This window comes from Struthio camelus, chromosome 16, assembly GCF_040807025.1.
Source record: "Struthio camelus isolate bStrCam1 chromosome 16, bStrCam1.hap1, whole genome shotgun sequence".
NCBI classification, from domain to species: Eukaryota; Metazoa; Chordata; class Aves; order Struthioniformes; family Struthionidae; genus Struthio; species Struthio camelus.
The window spans coordinates 1,632,910-1,656,432 of record NC_090957.1 but is presented as its reverse complement, the minus strand read 5'-3'; the positions used below and the strand labels follow the sequence as shown (position 1 = coordinate 1,656,432).

At 67.0% G+C, this 23,523-nt stretch overlaps 2 protein-coding genes across 2 annotated transcripts; one reads left to right on the top strand and one right to left on the bottom strand.

Annotated features, from left to right (window-relative positions):
• The first annotated feature begins 1,857 nt into the window (after window positions 1-1,857).
• On the top strand, window positions 1,858-3,546 carry LOC138061313 (uncharacterized). The gene has a single exon (XM_068910552.1). It carries the CDS (start codon window positions 1,858-1,860, stop codon window positions 3,544-3,546), a length of 1,689 nt encoding a protein of 562 aa, XP_068766653.1.
• A 2,580-nt stretch (window positions 3,547-6,126) lies between these two features.
• LRFN1 (leucine rich repeat and fibronectin type III domain containing 1) lies at window positions 6,127-22,014 on the bottom strand. Its single transcript, XM_068910312.1, has 4 exons — window positions 21,964-22,014; window positions 18,297-18,337; window positions 12,289-13,639; window positions 6,127-8,221 (listed from the first exon to the last, which is right to left on the bottom strand). The coding sequence occupies exons 3-4, from the start codon at window positions 13,611-13,613 to the stop codon at window positions 7,567-7,569; spliced, it is 1,980 nt and encodes a 659-aa protein (XP_068766413.1). The 5' UTR covers window positions 13,614-13,639; window positions 18,297-18,337; window positions 21,964-22,014; the 3' UTR covers window positions 6,127-7,566.
• Window positions 22,015-23,523: the final 1,509 nt, after the last annotated feature.

Sequence of the window (23,523 nt, the reverse complement as noted above, 5' to 3'; positions counted from 1 at the left end):
CCCCCCAAACCAAGAAGGGGCCCAGGCGTCCGGGTGCCCCCGCAATCTGCAGCCCCCCTCTCCCCCCAAACCAAGAAGGGGCCCAGGTGTCCGGGTGCCCCCGCCATCTGCAGCCCCCCTCTCCCCCCAAACCAAGAAGGGGCCCAGGCGTCCGGGTGCCCCCGCCATCTGCAGCCCCCCCTCTCCCCCCAAACCAAGAAGGGGCCCAGGCGTCCGGGTGCCCCTGCGATCTGCAGCCTCCCTCTCCCCCCAAACCAAGAAGGGGCCCAGGCGTCCGGGTGCCCCCGCCATCTGCAGCCCCCCTCTCCTCCCCCCTCCAAGAAGGGGCCCAGGCATCCGGGTGCCCCCGCGATCTGCAGCCCCCCCTCTCCCCCCAAACCAAGAAGGGGCCCAGGCGTCCGGGTGCCCCCGCCATCTGCAGCCCCCCTCTCCCCCCCCTCCAAGAAGGGACCCAGGCGTCCGGGTGCCCCCGCCATCTGCAGCCCCCGCTCTTCCCCCCACTCCAAGAAGGGGCCCAGGCGTCCGGGTGCACCCACGATCTGCAGCCCCCCCCCTCCCCCCCAAACCAAGAAGGGGCCCAGGCGTCCGGGTGCCCCCGCCATCTGCAGCCCCCCTCTCCCCCCAAACCAAGAAGGGGCCCAGGCATCCGGGTGCACCCACAATCTGAAGCCCCCCTCTCCCCCCAAACCAAGAAGGGGCCCAGGCGTCCGGGTGCCCCCGCCATCTGCAGCCCCCCCTCTCCCCCCAAACCAAGAAGGGGCCCAGGCGTCCGGGTGCCCCCGCAATCTGCAGCCCCCCTCTCCCCCCAAACCAAGAAGGGGCCCAGGCGTCCGGGTGCCCCCGCCATCTGCAGCCCCCCTCTCCCCCCAAACCAAGAAGGGGCCCAGGCGTCCGGGTGCCCCCGCCATCTGCAGCCCCCCCTCTCCCCCCAAACCAAGAAGGGGCCCAGGCGTCCGGGTGCCCCCGCCATCTGCAGCCCCCCTCTCCCCCCAAACCAAGAAGGGGCCCAGGCGTCCGGGTGCCCCTGCGATCTGCAGCCTCCCTCTCCCCCCAAACCAAGAAGGGGCCCAGGCGTCCGGGTGCCCCCGCCATCTGCAGCCCCCCTCTCCTCCCCCCTCCAAGAAGGGGCCCAGGCATCCGGGTGCCCCCGCGATCTGCAGCCCCCCCTCTCCCCCCAAACCAAGAAGGGGCCCAGGCGTCCGGGTGCCCCCGCCATCTGCAGCCCCCCTCTCCCCCCCCTCCAAGAAGGGACCCAGGCGTCCGGGTGCCCCCGCCATCTGCAGCCCCCGCTCTTCCCCCCACTCCAAGAAGGGGCCCAGGCGTCCGGGTGCACCCACGATCTGCAGCCCCCCTCTCCCCCCAAACCAAGAAGGGGCCCAGGCGTCCGGGTGCCCCCGCCATCTGCAGCCCCCCTCTCCCCCCCCAAACCAAGAAGGGGCCCAGGTGTCCGGGTGCCCCCGCCATCTGCAGCCCCCCTCTCCCCCCAAACCAAGAAGGGGCCCAGGCGTCCGGGTGCCCCCGCCATCTGCAGCCCCCCTCTCCCCCCCCTCCAAGAAGGGGCCCAGGCGTCCGGCCCTCCCTCCGCTGGGACCTTCACCCCTCCCCCCTGGGAAAGGACCCAGGTGTCCGGGCCCTGCCCCCTCCCAGGGCCTCCAGGCCCCTCTCGCTGGGAAGGGACCCAGGTGTCGTCCCCCCCCACACACACACGTGTGCTGAGTTGCTCGGGGCTCAGGACCCAGCTGGGCCCTTCCCAGCCCTGGGGGCCGTTGAGGCCATGGGGGAAACTGAGGCACGGGGGGGGGCTGGGGGCTGGAGGGGTGGGCACCGAGGCAGGCCACGCCCCTTGTTTGCATATTAATGAGGCCAGAAGCCACGCCCCCTGCTGTGGCACCAGGGAGGAGAGGCCACACTCAGCAACGGACAGTGGTATCCCGGCAACCGTCTCCCACCCGTATCCCGGCAACCGCCTCCCACCCGTATCCCGGCAACCGTCTCCCACCCGTATCCCGGCAACCGCCTCCCACCCGTATCCCGGCAACCGTCTCCCACCCGTATCCCGGCAACCGCCTCCCACCCGCATCCCGGCAACCGTCTCCCACCCGTATCCCGGCAACCGCCTTCCACCCGTATCCCGGCAACCGCCTCCCACTCGTATCCCGGCAACCGTCTCCCACCCGTATCCCGGCAACCGCCTCCCACCCGTATCCCGGCAACCGCCTTCCACCCGTATCCCGGCAACCGCCTCCCACTCGTATCCCGGCAACCGTCTCCCACCCGTATCCCGGCAACCGCCTCCCACCCGTATCCCGGCAACCGCCTTCCACCCGCATCCCGGCAACCGCCTCCCACTCGTATCCCGGCAACCGCCTCCCACCCGTATCCCGGCAACCGTCTCCCACCCGTATCCCGGCAACCGCCTCCCACCCGTATCCCGGCAACCGTCTCCCACCCGTATCCCGGCAACCGCCTCCCACCCGCATCCCGGCAACCGCCTCCCACCCGTATCCCGGCAACCGCCTCCCACCCGTAACCCGGCAACCGTCTCCCACCCGCATCCCGGCAACCGCCTTCCACCCGTATCCCGGCAACCGTCTCCCACCCGTATCCCGGCAACCGCCTCCCACCCGCATCCCGGCAACCGCCTCCCACCCGTATCCCGGCAACCGCCTCCCACCCGCATCCCGGCAACCGCCTTCCACCCGCATCCCGGCAACCGTCTCCCACCCGTATCCCGGCAACCGCCTCCCACCCGCATCCCGGCAACCGCCTCCCACCCGTATCCCGGCAACCGCCTCCCACCCGCATCCCGGCAACCGCCTCCCACCCGTATCCCGGCAACCGCCTCCCACCCGCATCCCGGCAACCGTCTCCCACCCGCATCCCGGCAACCGCCTCCCACCCGTATCCCGGCAACCGCCTCCCACCCGCATCCCGGCAACCGCCTCCCACCCGTATCCCGGCAACCGCCTCCCACCCGCATCCCGGCAACCGCCTCCCACCCGTATCCCGGCAACCGCCTCCCACCCGCATCCCGGCAACCGTCTCCCACCCGCATCCCGGCAACCGCCTTCCACCCGCATCCCGGCAACCGTCTCCCACCCGCATCCCGGCAACCGTCTCCCACCCGTATCCCGGCAACCGCCTCCCACCCGCATCCCGGCAACCGCCTCCCACCCGCATCCCGGCAACCGCCTTCCACCCGTATCCCGGCAACCGCCTCCCACCCGCATCCCGGCAACCGCCTTCCACCCGCATCCCGGCAACCGCCTCCCACCCGTATCCCGGCAACCGTCTCCCACCCGTATCCCGGCAACCGCCTCCCACCCGTATCCCGGCAACCGTCTCCCACCCGTATCCCGGCAACCGCCTTCCACCCGTATCCCGGCAACCGCCTTCCACCCGTATCCCGGCAACCGCCTCCCACCCGCATCCCGGCAACCATCTCCCACCCGTATCCCGGCAACCGGCGCAGCCCCCCTCCCCGACCCGGCTCTGCCCCGTGGAGACCCCGGCTGCGATCTCTCCCCCTCCCCCCCCCCCAATTAGCACTCATTACCTCCGCGGGTTAATTACCCCAACACCTCATTAGCAGAACCCCCCCCCCCCCACCTCCGGCAAATTGCCGCAGCCGAGGCCTCATTAGCATGCTAAAGAGCTCATTTGCATGAGCTGCCCCCTCCCCGCCTAATTAGGGCCGGGGGCGCTGGGGGGGGGGTTCTCGGGTGTCTCGTAGGCGGCTGGGCCCCCCCCCCCCCCGGCACAGACAGGCCGCAGCCCGGGCGGTTGCACACACAAAAGGTTTAATCGCCCCCAGGAGCGGGGGGGCCGCGGGCCTGGGGGGGGGCACAGGTTTTTAATGTAAAAACTTGTGTTCAACACTGCGACGGGGCCGGCGGGGCCGGGGGGGGCGGGGGGGCTCCGGGCGGCGGCTGGTGGGGGGGGGAGATGGGTGCGGGGGGGCAGGTGGGGGGTGGGGGGGTGGGGTGCAGATGGGGGGTCAGGGTGCAGATGGGGGTCAGGGTGCAGATGGGTGCAGGGTGCAGATGGGGGTCAGGGTGCAGATGGGTGCAGGGTGCAGATGGGTGCAGGGTGCAGATGGGGTCAGGGTGCAGATGGGGGGTCAGGGTGCAGATGGGGGTCAGGGTGCAGATGGGTGCAGGGTGCAGATGGGGGGTCAGGGTGCAGATGGGGGTCAGGGTGCAGATGGGTGCAGGGTGCAGATGGGTGCAGGGTGCAGATGGGTGGTGCAGGGTGCAGATGGGGTCAGGGTGCAGATGGGGGGTCAGGGTGCAGATGGGGGTCAGGGTGCAGATGGGGCAGGCGGGAGGGTTGCGGGGGGGGTGTCAGGGTGCAGATGGGGGTCAGGGTGCAGATGGGTGCAGGGTGCAGATGGGTGCAGGGTGCAGATGGGGCAGGTGGGGGGTTGCAGGGGGGTGTCAGGGTGCAGATGGGTGCAGGGTGCAGATGGGTGCAGGGTGCAGATGGGGCAGGCGGGAGGGTTGCAGGGGGGGTGTCAGGGTGCAGATGGGGGGTCAGGGTGCAGATGGGGGTCAGGGTGCAGATGGGTGCAGGGTGCAGATGGGGGGTCAGGGTGCAGATGGGGGTCAGGGTGCAGATGGGGGTCAGGGTGCAGATGGGTGCAGGGTGCAGATGGAGGGTCAGGGTGCAGATGGGGCAGGCGGGAGGGTTGTGGGGGGGTGTCAGGGTGCAGATGGGTGCAGGGTGCAGATGGAGGGTCAGGGTGCAGATGGGTGCAGGGTGCAGATGGGGGGTCAGGGTGCAGATGGGGGTCAGGGTGCAGATGGGGGGTCAGGGTGCAGATGGGGGTCAGGGTGCAGATGGGTGCAGGGTGCAGATGGAGGGTCAGGGTGCAGATGGGGCAGGCGGGAGGGTTGCGGGGGGGTGTCAGGGTGCAGATGGGTGCAGGGTGCAGATGGAGGGTCAGGGTGCAGATGGGTGCAGGGTGCAGATGGGGTCAGGGTGCAGATGGGGGTCAGGGTGCAGATGGGGGGTCAGGGTGCAGATGGGTGCAGGGTGCAGATGGGGGTCAGGGTGCAGATGGGGATCAGGGTGCAGATGGGGTCAGGGTGCAGATGGGGGTCAGGGTGCAGATGAGGATCAGGGTGCAGATGGGGTCAGGGTGCAGATGGGGTCAGGGTGCAGATGGGGGATCAGGGTGCAGATGGGTGCAGGGTGCAGATGGGTGCAGGGTGCAGATGGGGGTCAGGGTGCAGATGGGGGGTCAGGGTGCAGATGGGGGTCAGGGTGCAGATGGGTGCAGGGTGCAGATGGGGGTCAGGGTGCAGATGGGTGCAGGGTGCAGATGGGTGCAGGGTGCAGATGGGGGTCAGGGTGCAGATGGGGGGTCAGGGTGCAGATGGGTGCAGGGTGCAGATGGGGGTCAGGGTGCAGATGGGGGGTCAGGGTGCAGATGGGTGCAGGGTGCAGATGGGTGCAGGGTGCAGATGGGGGTCAGGGTGCAGATGGGGGGTCAGGGTGCAGATGGGTGCAGGGTGCAGATGGGGGTCAGGGTGCAGATGGGGGGTCAGGGTGCAGATGGGTGCAGGGTGCAGATGGGTGCAGGGTGCAGATGGGTGCAGGGTGCAGATGGGGTCAGGGTGCAGATGGGTGCAGGGTGCAGATGGGGGTCAGGGTGCAGATGGGGGGTCAGGGTGCAGATGGGTGCAGGGTGCAGATGGGTGCAGGGTGCAGATGGGGGTCAGGGTGCAGATGGGGGGTGCAGGGTGCAGATGGGTGCAGGACCAGATTGGAGGGAAGTGGGGGGGGGGGTCAGGGTGCCCGGGGTGACTTTGGGTGCCGAGTCCCCGCCGGGGTTATCTAGACCAGCCAGATAGGAGGCCCCGGAGCCCGGCCCGCTTGGCGGGCGCGAGCCGGCTGTGCGGCCTCGTTAGCGCTAACGAACCGGCGCTCCGGCGGGCTGCATAAAGGAGCTGCGGTTCTCGTGTCATCTGTGCATATATGTCAGTGGCGTGTGCTGGGGGGGCGCGCGGGACCCCCAGCGCCCGCCCGGCCCTCCTAAGGCACCGCGGCGGGGGAGCGAGCCGGCTGCCCCGGGTGCCGGGGCGCGGGGGCGGCAGGGGCACCCCTGGGTGCCGGGGTGCACCTCGGGGGAGCGGGGAGGGGGGGGGTTTGGCATGGCGCGGGTGCACGTGGGCACCCAGAGGTGCGCGGCCATGCCAAGGGTGCACGCGGGCACCCGGGCACGCACGCACGCGCCCAGGGGCGTCAAGCGTGCTCGAGGGCACCCAGGGGTGTATGTGGCTGCCTGGGGGTGCCAGGGATGCATGTGAGCACCCGGGGGGGCACCCAGGCACCCAGGGATGCAGACAGGCACCCAGGGGTGCTGGGGTGCCTGAGGGGCATGCAGGCACCCAAGGATGCACGTGACTACCCAGGGGTGCCGCAGCTGTGCACAAGCACTCAGAGGTGCCCGGCTTGGTCTCAGGCACCCAAGGGTGCCACAGCTGTGCACAAGCACCCAGAGGTGCCAGCCATGCTCTTGGGCACCCAAAGATGCACTTGAGCACCCATGGGTGCCAAGGATGTGCACAAGGCCCTAAGGCTGCCCGTCATGCTCTTGGGCACCCAAGGGTGCACTTGGGCACCCAGGGATGCTCTAGCTGTGCACAAGCACCCAGAGGTGCCAGCCATGGTCTTGGGCACCCAAAGATGCACTCAAGCACCCATGGGTGCCAAGGATGTGCTCAAGGCCCTAAGGCTGCCCGGCATGCTCTTGGGCACCCAAGGGTGCACTTGAGCTCCCAGGGGTGCCAAGGATGTGCACAAGGCCCTAAGGCTGCTTGGTATGCTCTTGGGCACCCAAGGGTGCACTTGGGCACCCAGGGGTGCCCCAGCTGTGCACAAGCACCTAGAGGTGCCAGCCATGCTCTCGGGCACCCAAGGGTGCACTTAGACACCCAAGGGTACCCCAGCTGTGTACAAGCACCCAGAGGTGCCAGCCATGCTCTTGGGCACCCAAGGGTGCACTTAGACACCCAGGGGTGCCCCAGCTGCCCACAAGCACCCAGAGGCACCAGCGATGCTCTCGGGCACCCAAGGGTGCACTCAGACACCCAAGGGTACCCCAGCTGTGTACAAGCACCCAGAGGGGCCAGCCATGCTCTTGGGCACCCAAGGGTGCACTTAGACACCCAGGGGTGCCCCAGCTGTGCACAAGCACCTAGAGGTGCCAGCCATGTTCTCGGGCACCCAAGGGTGCACTTAGACACCCAAGGGTACCCCAGCTGTGTACAAGCACCCAGAGGTGCCAGCCATGCTCTTGGGCACCCAAGGGTGCACTTAGACACCCATGGGTGCTCCAGCTGTGCACAAGCACCCAGAGGCACCAGCGATGCTCTCGGGCACCCAAGGGTGCACTCGAGCAGCCATGGGTGCCCCAGCTGCGTCCAAGCACCCAGAGGCACCAGCGATGCTCTCGGGCACCCAAGGGTGCACTCGAGCACCCAAGGGTGCCCCAACTGCGTCCAAGCACCCAGGGGCTGGAGGTCGCCCCCTCCCCACCCCCCACCCCCCGCGCCGCCCTCCCTAAACGGTGCTCTCCAGCATCCACTCGGTGCTGCCGAAGGCCGGGCGCCGGGGGCCCGGGGCGCCGGCGGCGTCGAGGCGCGAGGCCGAGCCGTGCAGTCGTGTCCGGGCCCGGCGCGGGTAGCTGTGGCTGGGGAAGAGCCCGCGGGCGCCGTCGAAGGAGTGCCGGTGCCGCGGGGTCCTGGCGGCACCCGCCGCCTCGGGGACCGCCGGGGCGCCCACGGCTTCGGGGAGCACCGGCGGCACCGGCGGCGGCTCGGCACCCGGCGGCGGCCCGGCCTCGGGCTCGTCGGGGTGCTTGGCACCCGGCGGGTGGGCGCCGTTGGTCTGGGAGCAGACGCTGGCGACGGCGGCTGTTGGGTGCCGGCGGGCGCCGGCCGCCTTGTAGCGCACGGTGAGGATGAGGATGAAGACGAGGACGGAGGCGGCGATGGCGCCGCCGATGACGATGATGATGGTGCCGCCCAGGAAGTGGGGGCGGGCGGCGGGGCAGCGGGGGCCGCCGGCGGCCGTGGCGAAGCGCACGCAGCCCACGGCCCGCGCCGCCGGCAGCGCCGTCGCGCCGTCCTCGTACACGGCCAGCACGCACAGGTCGTACTCGCGGCCCGCCGCCAGGTCCGTCACCACGAAGGTCTTGCTGGACGAGGGGATCATCCTGCGGGGAACGGCGGGGGCTCAGCGCCGCGGCGGAGCACGCGTGTGCCGCCGCGCGCGGGCAGGTGTTCACGCGGCGGGGTCGTGCGTGCTCGTGCGATGCACCGGGTGGTGCGTGCTGGTGCAACGCAGCGGGTCGTGCGTGATGGTGCAATGCACCGGGTGGTGCATGCTGGTGTAACGCACCGGGACATGCGTGATGGTGCAATGCACCGGGTCGTGCATGCTGGTGTAATGCACCAGGACATGCGTGCTGGTGCAACGCAGCAGGACATGCGTGATGGTGCGATGCACCGGGTGGTGCGTGCTGGTGCAACGCAGTGGGATGTGCGTGATGGTGCGATGCACCGGGTGGTGCATGCTGGTGCAACACACCGGGACATGCGTGCTGGTGCAACGCAGAGGGTCGTGCGTGATGGTGCGATGCACCGAGTCATGAGTGCTGGTGCAACACACCAGGACATGCGTGCTGGTGCAACACACCAGGACATGCATGCTGGTGCAATGCACCAGGTGGTGCATGATGGTGCAGCGCAGCGGGTCGTGCGTGATGGTGCAATGCACTGGGTCGTGCATGCTGGTGTAATGCACCGGGACATGCGTGCTGGTGCAACGCAGCGGGTCGTGCGTGATGGTGCGATGCACCGGGTGGTGCGTGCTGGTGCAACGCAGCGGGTCGTGTGTGATGGTGCAAAGCACTGGGTCGTGCATGCTGGTGCAACGCAGCGGGTCGTGCGTGATGGTGCAAAGCACTGGGTCGTGCATGCTGGTGCAACGCAGCGGGTCGTGCGTGATGGTGCAATGCACCGGGTCGTGCATGCTGGTGTAATGCACCGGGACATGCGTGCTGGTGCAACGCAGCGGGTCGTGCGTGATGGTGCGATGCACCGGGTGGTGCATGCTGGTGCAACGCAGCGGGTCGTGTGTGATGGTGCAATGCACCAGGTGGTGCATGCTGGTGCAGCGCAGCGGGTCGTGCATGCTGGTGCAATGCACCGAGACATGTGTGATCATGCAATGCACCGGGTCGTGGATGCTGGTGCAACGCAGTGGGACATGTGTGATCATGCAATGCACCAGGTCGTGCATGCTGGTGCAATGCACCGGGTGGTGCGTGCTGGTGCAGTGCAGCGGTTCGTGCGTGATGGTGCGATGCACCGGGTCGTGCATGCTGGTGCAATGCACCGGGACATGTGTGATGATGCGATGCACTGGGTTGTGCATACTGGTGCAACTCACCAAGTTGTACATGCTGGTGCAATGCACCGGGTTCTGCATGCTCGTGCAATGCACCGGGTTGTGCATTCTGGTGCAATGCACTGGGACATGTGTGCTGGTGTAATGCACCAGATCGTGCACACTTGTGCACCACACTGGCTCATGCATGCTGGTGCAATGCACTGGGTCGTGCATGTGGGTGCAGTGCGGCAGGACGTGCACGCTGATGCAATGCACTGGATCGTGCGTTCTTGGGTAGCACACTGGATCGTGCATGCTGGTGCAATGCACGGAGTCATGCATGTGCGTGCAATGCACCAGATTGTGCATGCTGGTGCAATGCACGGACTCGCACGCGGGGGCGCAAAGGGCTCACACCTGGTGGTGTGACCGGCTGGCTCGCATGTCGTGGTGCAACGTGCGGGCTCGCACACAGTGCTGCAACGCAGGGGCTAGCACCCAGTGGTGCAGCGCGCAGGCTCGCACGCGGTGGTGCGAGACCCTGGAGTGTGCATAGCGGTGCCATGCACGTGGCGGTGCAACGTCCCAGCTCGCACGTGACAGCGCAGTGCCTGGACTCCCGCACAGTGGTGCAATGCGCAGACTGGCACGTGGGGGTGCAACACCCTGGCCCGTGCGCGCTCGTGAACTGCTGTGGTGCAATGCTGCACACCGATGTGCTGCATCGCGCGCCGCTGGGCGACGCTGCGGGCCCCCGTGCACCGCTGCGCGCCGCCGTGCAGCATCGCGCGCCGCTGTGCAACACCACGTGCCTCCCTGCAGCATCGTGCCCCGCTGGGCAATGCCACGTGGCCCTGTACAGCATCGTGCACCACTGTGCCAGGCCATGCACCCCCCCCCCCAATGCAGCATTTTGCACTGCCGTGTGATGCCATGCACCCCCATGCAGCACTGTGCACCCCCGTGCAGCCTTTTGCACCCCTGTGCAGCACCGTGCACCCTTGTGCAGCATTTTGCACTGCCGTGAGATGCCGTGCACCCCAGTGCAGCCCCATGCACCCTCGTGCAGCCTTTTGCACCCCTGTGCAGCACCGTGCACCCCTGTGCAGCGTTTTGCACTGCCGTGAGATGCTGTGCACCCCAGTGCAGCCCCGTGCACCCCCATGCAGCCTTTTGCACCCCTGTGCAGCACCGTGCACCCCTGTGCAGCGTTTTGCACTGCCGTGTGATGCCGTGCACCCCTGTGCAGCACCGTGCACCCCCGTGCAGCCTTTTGCACCCCTGTGCAGCACCGTGCACCCCTGTGCAGCGTTTTGCACTGCTGTGTGATGCCGTGCACCCCTGTGCAGCCCTGTGCACCCCCGTGCAGCATTTTGCACTGCCGTGAGATGCTGTGCACCCCAGTGCAGCCCCGTGCACCCCTGTGCAGCACTGTGCACCCCCGTGCAGCATTTTGCACTGCCGTGTGATGCTGCGCACCCCTGTGCAGCACCATGCACCCCTGTGCAGCATTTTGCACTGCTGTGTGACGCCGTGCACCCCTGTGCAGCCCCGTGCACCCCAGTGCAGCCCTTTGCACCCCTGTGCAGCACCGTGCACCCCTGTGCAGCATTTTGCACTGCTGTGTGATGCCGTGCACCCCTGTGCAGCCCTTTGCACCCCAGTGCAGGACCGTGCACCCCTGTGCAGCATTTTGCACTGCTGTGTGACGCCGTGCACCCCAGTGCAGCACTGTGCACCCCCGTGCAGCATTTTGCACTGCCGTGTGATGCCGTGCACCCCAGTGCAGCCCCGTGCACCCCCGTGCAGCCCTTTGCACCCCAGTGCAGCACCGTGCACCCCAGTGTAGCCCTTTGCACCCCAGTGCAGCACCGTGCACCCCTGTGCAGCATTTTGCACCGCTGTGTGATGCCGTGCACCCCTGTGCAGCCCCGTGCACCCTCGTGCAGCCCTTTGCACCCCAGTGCAGCCCCGTGCACCCCTGTGCAGCATTTTGCACCGCTGTGTGACGCCGTGCACCCCAGTGCAGCCCCGTGCACCCCAGTGCAGCCCTTTGCACCCCTGTGCAGCCCCGTGCACCCCAGTGCAGCCCTTTGCACCCCTGTGCAGCACCGTGCACCCCTGTGCAGCATTTTGCACTGCTGTGTGATGCCGTGCACCCCTGTGCAGCCCTTTGCACCCCTGTGCAGCCCTTTGCACCCCAGTGCAGGACCGTGCACCCCTGTGCAGCATTTTGCACCGCTGTGTGACGCTGTGCACCCCAGTGTAGCCCTTTGCACCCCTGTGCAGCACCGTGCACCCCTGTGCAGTGTTTTGCACCGCTGTGTGACGCCGTGCACCCCTGTGCAGCACCGTGCAGCCCCGCACAGCATTTTGCACTGCCGTGAGATGCCGTGCACCCCTGTGCAGCCCCGTGCACCCCCGTGCAGCCTTTTGCACCCCTGTGCAGCACTGTGCACCCCTGTGCAGCGTTTTGCACTGCTGTGTGATGCCGTGCACCCCAGTGCAGCCCCGTGCACCCCAGTGCAGCCCTTTGCACCCCAGTGCAGCCCCGTGCAGTCCTTTGCACCCCTGTGCAGCACCGTGCACCCCCGCGCAGCGTTTTGCACCGCTGTGTGATGCCGCGCACCCCCGTGCAGCCCCGTGCAGCCCTTTGCACCCCTGTGCAGCACCGTGCACCCCTGTGCAGCGTTTTGCACCGCTGTGTGATGCCGCGCACCCCCGTGCAGCCCCGTGCAGCCCTTTGCACCCCTGTGCAGCACCGTGCACCCCCGCGCAGCGTTTTGCACCGCTGTGTGACGCCGCGCACCCCCGTGCAGCCCCGTGCAGCCTTTTGCAGCCCCGCGCAGCGTTTTGCACCGCCGCGCGCCGCCGCGCGCCGCCGCCCACCTGTAGACGAGGCTGTCGTCCAGGGAGCTGTTGTACTGGATCTGGTACATGCGGATGCCGGGCACGTGGCGCTGAGCGGGCCAGCGGATGCGGGCGGAGGAAGCGGTGAGCTCGGCGGCCACGATGCGGCGACGTTCGGGAGCGGCGGCGCCGGCCATGTCGGAGGGGGCAGCGGCGGGGGGCGGCGGGGGCGAGGGGGGCGGGCGGGCGGCGGGCAGGGGCAGGGGCAGGACGGCCAGGGCGACGGGAGCGGCGGCCTCGCCGGCGGCGTTGGAGGCGACGCAGGTGAAGGCGCCGTGGTCGGCCAGGGCGGCGGCGCGCAGCTCGAGGGTGCCGTCCGGGCGCAGGGCCCGCCGGGAGCCGTTGCGCACGGGTCGGCCGTCGGGCGCCAGCCAGTGCAGAGCCGGCGGCGGGTCGCCGGCGGCGGCGCAGAGCACGCTGACCGCCTGGCCCTCGAGGACGGCGCCGGCGGTGGCGCGGGCCCGCGTGATGGAGGGCGGCCGGCACACGAACTCCTCCTCGGGCACGGCCCAGAAGAGGCGGTCGGCCAAGTGGGGCGGCGTGGCGCACGTCTCGAGGCGCCCGGCCGCCTCCAGCCGCCGCAGCCACAGCAGCTCGCAGTTGCAATGCAACGGGTTGCCGCCCAAAGCCAAGGCGAAGCGAGCCGGCCCGGCCGGCGGCGGTACCGTCCGCAAGCGGTTAGCCGTCACGTCCAAGCGCGCCAACTTGGGCAAGCGAGCCAGAGCGCCCGGCGCCACCCGCTCCAGCAGGTTGTGGTCCAGCGTGAGCGTGTTGAGGCTGGCCATGGCGCCGATGGCCTCCCAAGGCACGCTGGCCAGGTTGTTGTAGGACAGGTCCAGGTCCTCGACGGTGGCGGCGAAGGCGGCGAAGGCGGCCGCCTCGATGCGCCCCAGCTGGTTGTTGGCCAGCATGAGGCGGCGCAGGCTGGCCAAGCCGCGCAGCTGGGCGCCGCTCAGCGCCGGCAAGCGGTTGCCGTCCAGGTGGAGGGCGCGCAGGGCGCACAGGTCGCCGAAGGCGCCGGGGGCCACGCGGCTGATGGCGTTGCGCGAGAGCGTCAGGTGCACCAGGCTGGTCATGTTGGCGAAATCGGGGCGGCGCAAGGCGGCGATGAAGTTGTCGGTGAGGCGCAGCTCGACGGTGCGCCGGTCGATGGCGGGCGGCACGAAGAGGAGGCCCGTCTTGGCGCACAGCAGCGTGGGGTTGGGGGCCGGCGTGGGGCAGATGCAACGGCCCGGGCAGCGCGTCGGCGCCTGCGGCCGAGTCACGGCGCCCAGCACCACCAGCGACACCAGCAGCTTGGCCATGTCGGGCTTCGGGCCGGCGCCGGGCGCTGCGGGGACGGAACGGTGTGGGGACGCGGGGGGGGGTGGTGCTCAGCGGGGCGCGGGGGTGTCGCCGCTGGGTGCGGGGGGGCACACGCGGAGGGGTGCGATGCAATGGGGTGACACGCGTTGACACGTGCGGGCCTGGGTGTTGCAATGGGGTGCACGCGTTGCAATGCAATGGGGTGACACAGGTTGACACATGGAGGGGGTGTGCAATGCAACGGGGTGACAGATGTTGACATGTGTGGGGCTGGGTGTTGCAATGGGCTGCACGCGTTGCAATGCAATGGGGTGACACAGGTTGACACGTGGAGGGGGTGTGCAATGCAACAGGGTGACAGATGTTGACACACAGGGGCCTGGGTGTTGCAATGGGGTGCACGCGTTGCAATGCAATGGGGTGACACACGTTGACACGCGGAGGGGGTGTGCAATGCAACAGGGTGACAGATGTTGACACACAGGGGCCTGGGTGTTGCAATGGGGTGCACGCGTTACAATGCAATGGGGTGACACACGTTGACACACAGAGGGGGTGTGCAATGCAACGGGGTGACAGATGTTGACACGCAGGAGGGGTGTGCAATGGAACAGGGTGACACACATTGACACGCAGTGGGGTGACACGCATGGGGGTGGGCATTGCAATGGGGTGACACACGTTGACACGCGGAGGGGGTGTGCAATGCAACGGGGTGACACACGTTGACATGTGCAGGGCTGGGTGTTGCAATGGGCTGCACGCGTTGCAATGCAACGGGGTGACACACGTTGACATGCGGAGGGGGTGTGCAATGCAACGGAGTGACAGATGTTGACACACAGGGGCCTGGGTGTTGCAATGGGCTGCACGCGTTGCAATGCAACAGGGTGACACATGTTGACACGTGTGGGGCTGGGTGTTGCAATGGGGTGCACGCGTTGCAATGCAATGGGGTGACACACGTTGACACGTGGGGGGATGTGCAATGGAACAGGGTGACACACATTGACACGCAGTGGGGTGACACACATGGGGGTGGGCATTGCAATGGGGTGACACACGTTGACACGCGTGGGGCTGGGTGTTGCAATGGGGTGCACACGTTGCAATGCAATGGGGTGACACACGTTGACATGCGGGAGGGGTGTGCAATGCAACAGGGTGACACACGTTGACATGTGTGGGGCCGGGTGTTGCAATGGGGTGCACGCGTTGCAATGCAACAGGGCAACACGTGTTGACACATGGGGGGATGTGCAATGGAACAGGGTGACACACACTGACACGCAGTGGGGTGATACGCATGGGGGTGGGCATTGCAATGGGGTGACACATGTTGACACACGTGGGGCTGGGTGTTGCAATGGGGTGCACACGTTGCAATGCAATGGGGTGACACACTGAGAAGCAGAGGGGGTGTGCAATACAACGGGGTGACATACGTTGACATGTGTTGGGCTGGGTGTTGCAATGGGGTGCACGTGTTGCAATGCAATGGGGTGACACACGTTGACACACAGAGGGGGTGTGCAATGCAACAGGGTGACACGTTGACATGTGCGGGGCTGGGTGTTGCAATGGGGTGCACACGTTGCAGTGCAACAGGGTGACACACGTTGACACACAGAGGGGGTGTGCAATGCAACAGGGTGACAGATGTTGACACACAGGGGCCTGGGTGTTGCAATGGGCTGCACGCGTTGCAATGCAATGGGGTGACACACATTGACACGCGGAGGGGGTGTGCAATGGAACAGGGTGACAGATGTTGACATGTGCAGGGCTGGGTGTTGCAATGGGGTGCACGCGTTGCAATGCAATGGGGTGACACACGTTGACACGTGGGGGGATGTGCAATGGAACAGGGTGACACACATTGACACGCAGTGGGGTGACACACATGGGGGTGGGCATTGCAATGGGGTGACACACGTTGACACATGTGGGGCCGGGTGTTGCAATGGGGTGCACACGTTGCAATGCAATGGGGTGACGCACATTGACAAGCGGAGGGGGTGTGCAATACAACGGGGTGACATACGTTGACATGTGTTGGGCTGGGTGTTGCAATGGGGTGCACACGTTGCAATGCAATGGGGTGACACAGGTTGACACGCAGAGGGGGTGTGCAATGCAATGGGGTGACACACGTTGACATGTGCGGGGCTGGGTGTTGCAATGGGGTGCACGTGTTGCAATGCAACGGGGTGACATACGTTGACATGTGTGGGGCTGGGTGTTGCAATGGGGTGCACGTGTTGACATGCAGGAGGCGTGCAATGCAACCGGGTGACACGCATTGACACACATGGGGATATGTGATGAAACCGGGTGACACACATGGGGCTGGGTGTTGCAATGGGGTGCACGCGTTGCAATGCAACCGGGTGACACAGGTTGACACGTGGAGGGGGTGTGCAATGCAACGGGGTGACACACATTGACATGTGTTGGGCTGGGTGTTGCAATGGGGTGCACACACAATGCAATGGGGTGACACACGTTGACACGCAGGGGGCTGGGTGTTGCAATGGGGTGCACACACAATGCAATGGGGTGACACACGTTGACATGCAGGGGGCTGGGTGTTGCAATGGGGTGCACACACAATGCAATGGGGTGCCACACGTTGACACGCAGGGGGCTGGGTGTTGCAATGGGGTGCACACACAATGCAACGGGGTGACAGATGTTGACACGTGTGGGGCCGGGTGTTGCAATGGGGTGCACGTGTTGCAATGCAATGGGGTGACACACGTTGACATGTGGTGGGGCAACACACGTGGGGCTGGGTGTTGCAACAGGGCAACACACGCTGTCACACGGGGGGATGTGCAATGCAATGGGGGTGACACTGACACACGAGGGGCTGGGTGTTGCAATGGGCTGCACGTGTTGCAATGCAATGGGGTGACACACGTTGACATGCAGGAGGGGTGTGCAATGCAACAGGGTGACAGATGTTGACACGTGTGGGGCCGGGGGTTGCAATGGGGTGCACACGTTGCAAAGCAACAGGGCAACACGTGTTGACACGTGGGGGGATGTGCAGGGTGACACACATTGACACGCAGTGGGGTGACACGCATTGGGGTGGGCATTGCAATGGGGTGACACACGTTGACACACACGGGCCGGGTGTTGCAATGGGGTGCACGCGTTGCAATGCAGCAGGGCGACACACGTTGACATGCGCGGGGGGGTGACACGCGTGGGGCTGGGCAGTGCAATGGGGTGACACGCATTGACACGTGTGGGGATGGGCGTTGCAACGGGGCGACACGCATTGACACGCGTGGGGCTGGGCAATGCAATGGGGTGACACGCATTGACACGCGTGGGGCTGGGCAATGCAATGGGGCGACACGCATTGACACGCGTGGGGCTGGGCAATGCAATGGGTTGACACGCATTGACACGCGTGGGGATGGGCGTTGCAACGGGGCGACACGTTGCAACGTGGCAGGGTGACACGTGAGGCGTGCGAGGGAACCCACGCGAGGCGTGTAACCCGCGTGACCCCTGTGACCCGTGTAGCCCGCGCGAGGCGTGTGCACTCAAGCGAGGCGTGTGCATCCCCGTGTGAGGCGTGTGCATCCCCGTGCGAGGCGTGTGCACCCCCATGCATGGTGTGTGCATCCCCGTGTGAGGCGTGTGCCCCCGTGCGAGGCGTGTGCACCCCCATGTGCATCCTTGTGCAAGGTGTGTGCCCCTGTGCAAGGCGTGTGCACCCTCATGTGCATCCCCGTGCAAGGCGTGTGCCCCCGTGCGAGGTGTGTGCACCCCCATGTGCATCCTTGTGCAAGGTGTGTGCCCCTGTGCAAGGCGTGTGCACCCATGCAAGGCGTGTGCACCCTCATATGCATCCCCGTGTGAGGCGTGTGCCCTCGTGCGAGGCGTGTGCACCCCCATGTGCATCCCCGTGCGAGGCATGTGCCCTCGTGTGAGGCGTGTGCACCCCCACGTGCATCCCCGTGTGAGGCGTGTGCCCTCGTGCGAGGCGTGTGCACCCCCATGTGCATCCCCATGCGAGGTGTGTGCCCCCGTGCAAGGCATGTGCACCCCCACGTGCATCCCCGTGCGAGGCGTGTGCACCCCCTGTGCGAGGCGTGTGCCCCCCGCGTGCCCCCGTGCGAGGCGTGTGCCCTCGTGCGAGGCGTGTGCACCCCCACGTGCATCCCCGTGTGAGGCGTGTGCCCTCGTGCGAGGCGTGTGCACCCCCATGTGCATCCTTGTGCAAGGTGTGTGCCCCTGTGCAAGGCGTGTGCACCCTCATGTGCATCCCCGTGCGAGGCGTGTGCCCCCGTGCGAGGTGTGTGCACCCCCATGTGCATCCTTGTGCAAGGTGTGTGCCCCTGTGCAAGGCGTGTGCACCCTCATGTGCATCCCCGTGTGAGGCGTGTGCCCTCGTGCGAGGCGTGTGCACCCCCATGTGCATCCCCGTGCGAGGCGTGTGCCCTCGTGCGAGGCGTGTGCACCCCCATGTGCATCCCCGTGCGAGGCGTGTGCCCTCGTGCGAGGCGTGTGCACCCCCACGTGCATCCCCGTGTGAGGCGTGTGCCCTCGTGCGAGGCGTGTGCACCCCCATGTGCATCCCCGTGCGAGGCGTGTGCCCTCGTGCGAGGCGTGTGCACCCCCCGTGCGAGGCGTGTGCCCCCCGCGTGCCCCCGTGCACCTACCTGTGCTCAGGGCTCCATGGTGCCGCCGGTGCCGCCGGTGCCTGTGGGCAGGAGGGTGCTGAGCCCCCGCGCCCAGCACCCACCAGTACGGGCCAGTATGGCCCACTACCCCCCAGTACCCACCGGTACCCTCCAGTATGGCCCAGTACAGACCAGTGCGACCCAGTATGGCCCAGAACAAGCCAGCATAACCCAGCACAGCCCACTATAACCCCGTACAACCCACTACCCCCCAGTATGGCCCAGTATGGCCCAGCACCCCCCAGTACAGCCCAGTACAACCCAGCATGGCCCAGAAGTGCCTGGCACCCCCCCGACAGCCCAGTGCAGCCCAGTGCAGCCCAGTATAGCCCAGTATAGCCCTGTACTCCAAGTATGGACCAGCACAGCCCAGTATATTCCAATGCAACCCAGTATGACCCAGTGCAGCCCAGTTTCACCCAGTGCAGCCCAGTATCACCCAATATAGCCCAATGCAGCTCTGCACTGGCTAGTACAGCCCAGTACTGCCCAGTATGGCCCAGTATGGCCCAGTACAAGCCCACTATCTCCCAGTACAGCCCAGAACGGTATACAACCCAGTACAGCCCAGTATAACCCAGTAGGATTCAGCACAGGCCAGTAGAGCCCAGTACAACCCAGTACAGCCCAGTACAACTCGATGTAGCCCAGTACAACCCAGTATAACCCAGTACAGCCCAGTACAGCCCAGTACAACTCAATGGAGCCCAGTACAGCCCAGTATAACCCAATACAGACCAGTACAGCCTAGTCCAGCCCAGTATAGCCCAGTGCAGCCCAGTACAATCCAGCATAGCCCAATATGGCCCAGTACAGCCCAGTACAGTTCAGCACAGCCCAGGATGGCCCAGTACAACCCAGTATAGCCCAGTGCGAACCAGTATGAAACAGTCCAGCCCAATACAACCCAGCACAGCCCAGTACAGCCCAGTACAGCCCAGTACGGCCCAGTACGGCCCAGTAGAGCCCATCCCTGTGTCCCCCACAGTGCACACACACACGCACACGCGTGTGCACACCCCAACAGTGAACACACACATGCACATGCACATGCGTGTGCACAGCCCCCACAGTGCACACACCCATGCACACCCGTGTGCACACACCCCATAGTGCACACACACATGCACACACGTGTGCACACCCCAATAGTGAACACACCCATGCACACGCGTGTGCACACCCCATAGTGCACACACCCATGCACACACCCCAACAGTGAACACACACATGCACACGCGTGTGCACACACCCCCATAGTGCACACACCCATGCACACACCCCAACAGTGAACACACACATGCACACCCGTGTGCACACAACCCATAGTGCACACACCCATGCACACGCGTGTGCACACCCCAATAGTGAACACACACATGCACACGCGTGTGCACACACCCCATAGTGCACACACACATGCACACCCGTGTGCACACCCCAACAGTGAACACACACATGCACATGCACACGCGTGTGCACAGCCTCCACAGTGAACACACACATGCACACCCGTGTGCACACCCCAATAGTGAACACACCCATGCACACGCGTGTGCACACACCCCATAGTGCACAAACACATGCACATGTGTGTGCACACCCCAATAGTGAACACACACACACCCATGCACACGCGTGTGCACAGCCCCCATAGTGCACACACACATGCACACCCGTGTGCACACAACCCATAGTGCACACACCCATGCACACGCGTGTGCACACCCCAATAGTGAACACACACATGCACACGCGTGTGCACACACCCCATAGTGCACACACACATGCACGCACGTGTGCACACCCCAATAGTGAACACACACATGCACACGCGTGTGCACACCCCAATAGTGAACACACACACACAAACATGCACACGCGTGTGTACAGCCCCAACAGTGAACACACCCATGGACACGCGTGTGCACACACCCCATAGTGCACACACACATGCACATGCGTGTGAACACCCCAACAGTGAACACACACATGCACATGCACACGCGTGTGCACAGCCTCCACAGTGCACACACACATGCACACCCGTGTGCACACCCCAATAGTGAACACACACACGCACATGCACACGTGTTTGCACACCCCAATAGTGCACACCCATGCACACGCGTGTGCACGCCCCAACAGTGAACACACACATGCACATGCACACGCGTGTGCACAGCCTCCACAGTGAACACACACATGCACACCCGTGTGCACACAACCCATAGTGCACACACCCATGCACACGCGTGTGCACACCCCAATAGTGAACACACCCATGCACACGCGTGTGCACACACCCCATAGTGCACACACACATGCACATGTGTGTGCACACCCCAATAGTGAACACACACACGCACATGCACACGTGTTTGCACACCCCAATAGTGCACACCCATGCACACGCGTGTGCACGCCCCCACAGTGAACATACGCACGCGTGCACACGCGTGCGCATGCCCCCCACAATGCACACACGCGTGCACACACGTGCAGATACCCCTCCACCCGCCCAACACGCGTGCCCCCCCACGGCGCAGGCAACCCTGCGAAACACGTGCACACCCCCCCCCCCGCACACGCGTGTGCAGCCGTGCAACGCGCCCGCCCCGGCGCTCCCTGCCTTCCCCAGCAGCCCCGGGGACCCGTAACCGCCCCCCCCCCGGTGCACACGCGACCCCGCACACACGTGTGCATACCCCCCCCCAGCCCGGACACGCACACGCGTGCATACCCCCGGCCACGCACACGCCACCGTCCCGCAGAGCCGGCCGACACGCGTGTGCGAGGTGGCGGGGGGGGGCGTGCGAGGCCCCCGCACGAGGCACCGAATGGGGGGGGCAATGGGGGGGGGCTCACCAGGCCGAGGGACACCGGGACCCTGCGGACACCCGTTCCCCCCCCCCGTCCCTGCAGCCCCCCCCAGTAACCAACCCCCCCCCAATATCAGGACCCCCCAATATCAGACCCCCCCCAGTAACCGGTCCCCCCCCATATCAGCCCCCCCCAGTAGCCGGTCCCCCCCCCAATATCAGACACCCCCCCAGTAACCGGTCCCCCCCCATATCAGCCCCCCCCAGTAGCCGGTCCCCCCCCCCAATATCAGACACCCCCCCGGGTAACCGGTCCCCCCCCAGTAGCTGGTCCCCCCCCCAATATCAGACACCCCCCCCCAGTAACCGGTGCCCCCCCAATATCAGCCCCCCCCGGTAACTGACCCCCCCCAATATCAGCCCCCCCCCCAGTAGCCGGTCCCCCCCCCAATATCAGACACCCCCCCGGGTAACCGGTCCCCCCCCAATATCAGACCCCCCCCAGTAGCTGGTCCCCCCCCAGTATCAGCCCCCCCCAGTAACCGACCCCCCCCAATATCAGACACCCCCCCCAGTAGCCGGTCCCCCCCCCAATATCAGACACCCCCCCCCAGTAACCGGTCCCCCCCCAATATCAGACCCCCCCAGTAGCTGGTCCCCCCCCCAGTATCAGACCCCCCCCCCGGGTAACCGGTCCCCCCCCAGTATCAGCCCCCCCCAGTAGCCGGTCCCCCCCCAGTATCAGCCCCCCCCCAGTAGCCGGTCCCCCCCCCAAATCAGACCCCCCCCGGGTAACCGGTCCCCCCCCCCGCCGGTGCCGGTACCTGGGGGGGGGCTCAGCCCCCGGCCTCTCCCATGGCGGCCGCGCAGGCCGGTGCCGGGGTGGGGGGGGGCGCGTTGGGGGGGGGGGCGCCGGGTCCGGTCAGGCCTCACCCCGTCGGGGGGCCATGGGCGGGAGGATGCTGGGGGGGGGGCCGCGATGGGGGGGGGGCTGGGATGGAGGGGACCGGGGTGATGCGGCGGGGGGGGGGGACCAGGATGCTGGGGGGGGCAGCGGGATGGGGGGACCGGGATGATGCTGGGGGGGGCCGGGATAATGGGGGGGGGCCCGGGATGATGCTGGGGGGGGCCGGGATAATGGGGGGGGGACCGGGATGATGCTGGGGGGGGCCGGGATAATGGGGGGGGGGACCGGGATGATGCGGAAGGAGCCCGAGATGGGAGGCACCGGGTTGATGCTGCGGGGGGGGGGGCGGGATAATGGGGGGGAGCCCGGGATGATGCTGGGGGGGGGGACCGGGATGCTGGGGGGGGGCCCGGGATGATGCTGCAGGGGGGGGGACCGGGATGATGCTGCGGGGGGGGGGACCGGGGTAATAGCGGGGGGACCGGGATGATGCTGGGGGGGGGGCCGGGGATGATCGGGGGGGGGGCCGGGATGATGGGGGGGGCCTGGGATGATGGGGGGGGGGCCCGGGATGATGCTGGGGGGGGTGACCGGGATGATGGGGGGGTGACCGGGATAATGGGGGGGGCGGCCCGGGATGATGCTGGGCGGGGGGGGGGGACCGGGATAATTGGGGGGGGGGCCCGGGATGATGCTGGGCGGGGGGGGGGGCCCGGGATGATGCGGGGGGCAGCGGGAGGCCGGGCAAAGGCCGGGCCCGGCGGCAGCGGGCGGCGGGGGGGGGGGGTTACCGGCGGGGGGGGGTTACCGGTGGAGGGGGGGGAGGTTACCGGCGGGGGGGCGCAGGCCGCGGCTGGCCGCTCCGGAGCCCGCAGAGCCGCCGGGGCGGGGCGGGGCGGGGCGGGGGGGGGCGGGGGGGGGGCGGCACCGGGCGGCAGCGGGCGGCAGCGGGCGGCAGCGGCGGGCGGGGCCCGGGCGCCCCGGGGCCGCCGGAGACGCCGGAGACGCCGGCTGCCTCCCCCGCGGCGTGTCCCACCCTCCGTCCCCGCGGCCCTCGGTCCCCGCAGCCCTGCGTCCGGCCGTCCCCGCAGCCATCCCCGCGGCCGTCCGTCCGTCCGTCCGTCCGTCCATCCCTCCGTCCGTCCGTCCGTCCATCCATCCATCCCTGCATCCCGGCATCCATCCCTCCATCCCTGCATCCCTCCATCCCTCCATCTGTCCGTCCATCCGTCCCTGCATCCCTCCATCCATCCCTCCATCCATCCATCCATCCCTGCATCCCTCCATCCATCCATCCGTCCGTCCGTCCATCCCTGCATCCCTCCATCCATCCCTGCATCCCTGCATCCCTGCATCCATCCCTCCATCCCTGCATCCCTCCGTCCATCCCTGCATCCGTCCCTGCATCCATCCCTGCATCCGTCCCTCCATCCATCCCTCCGTCCATCCCCGCGTCCGTCCGTCCGTCCGTCCCTGC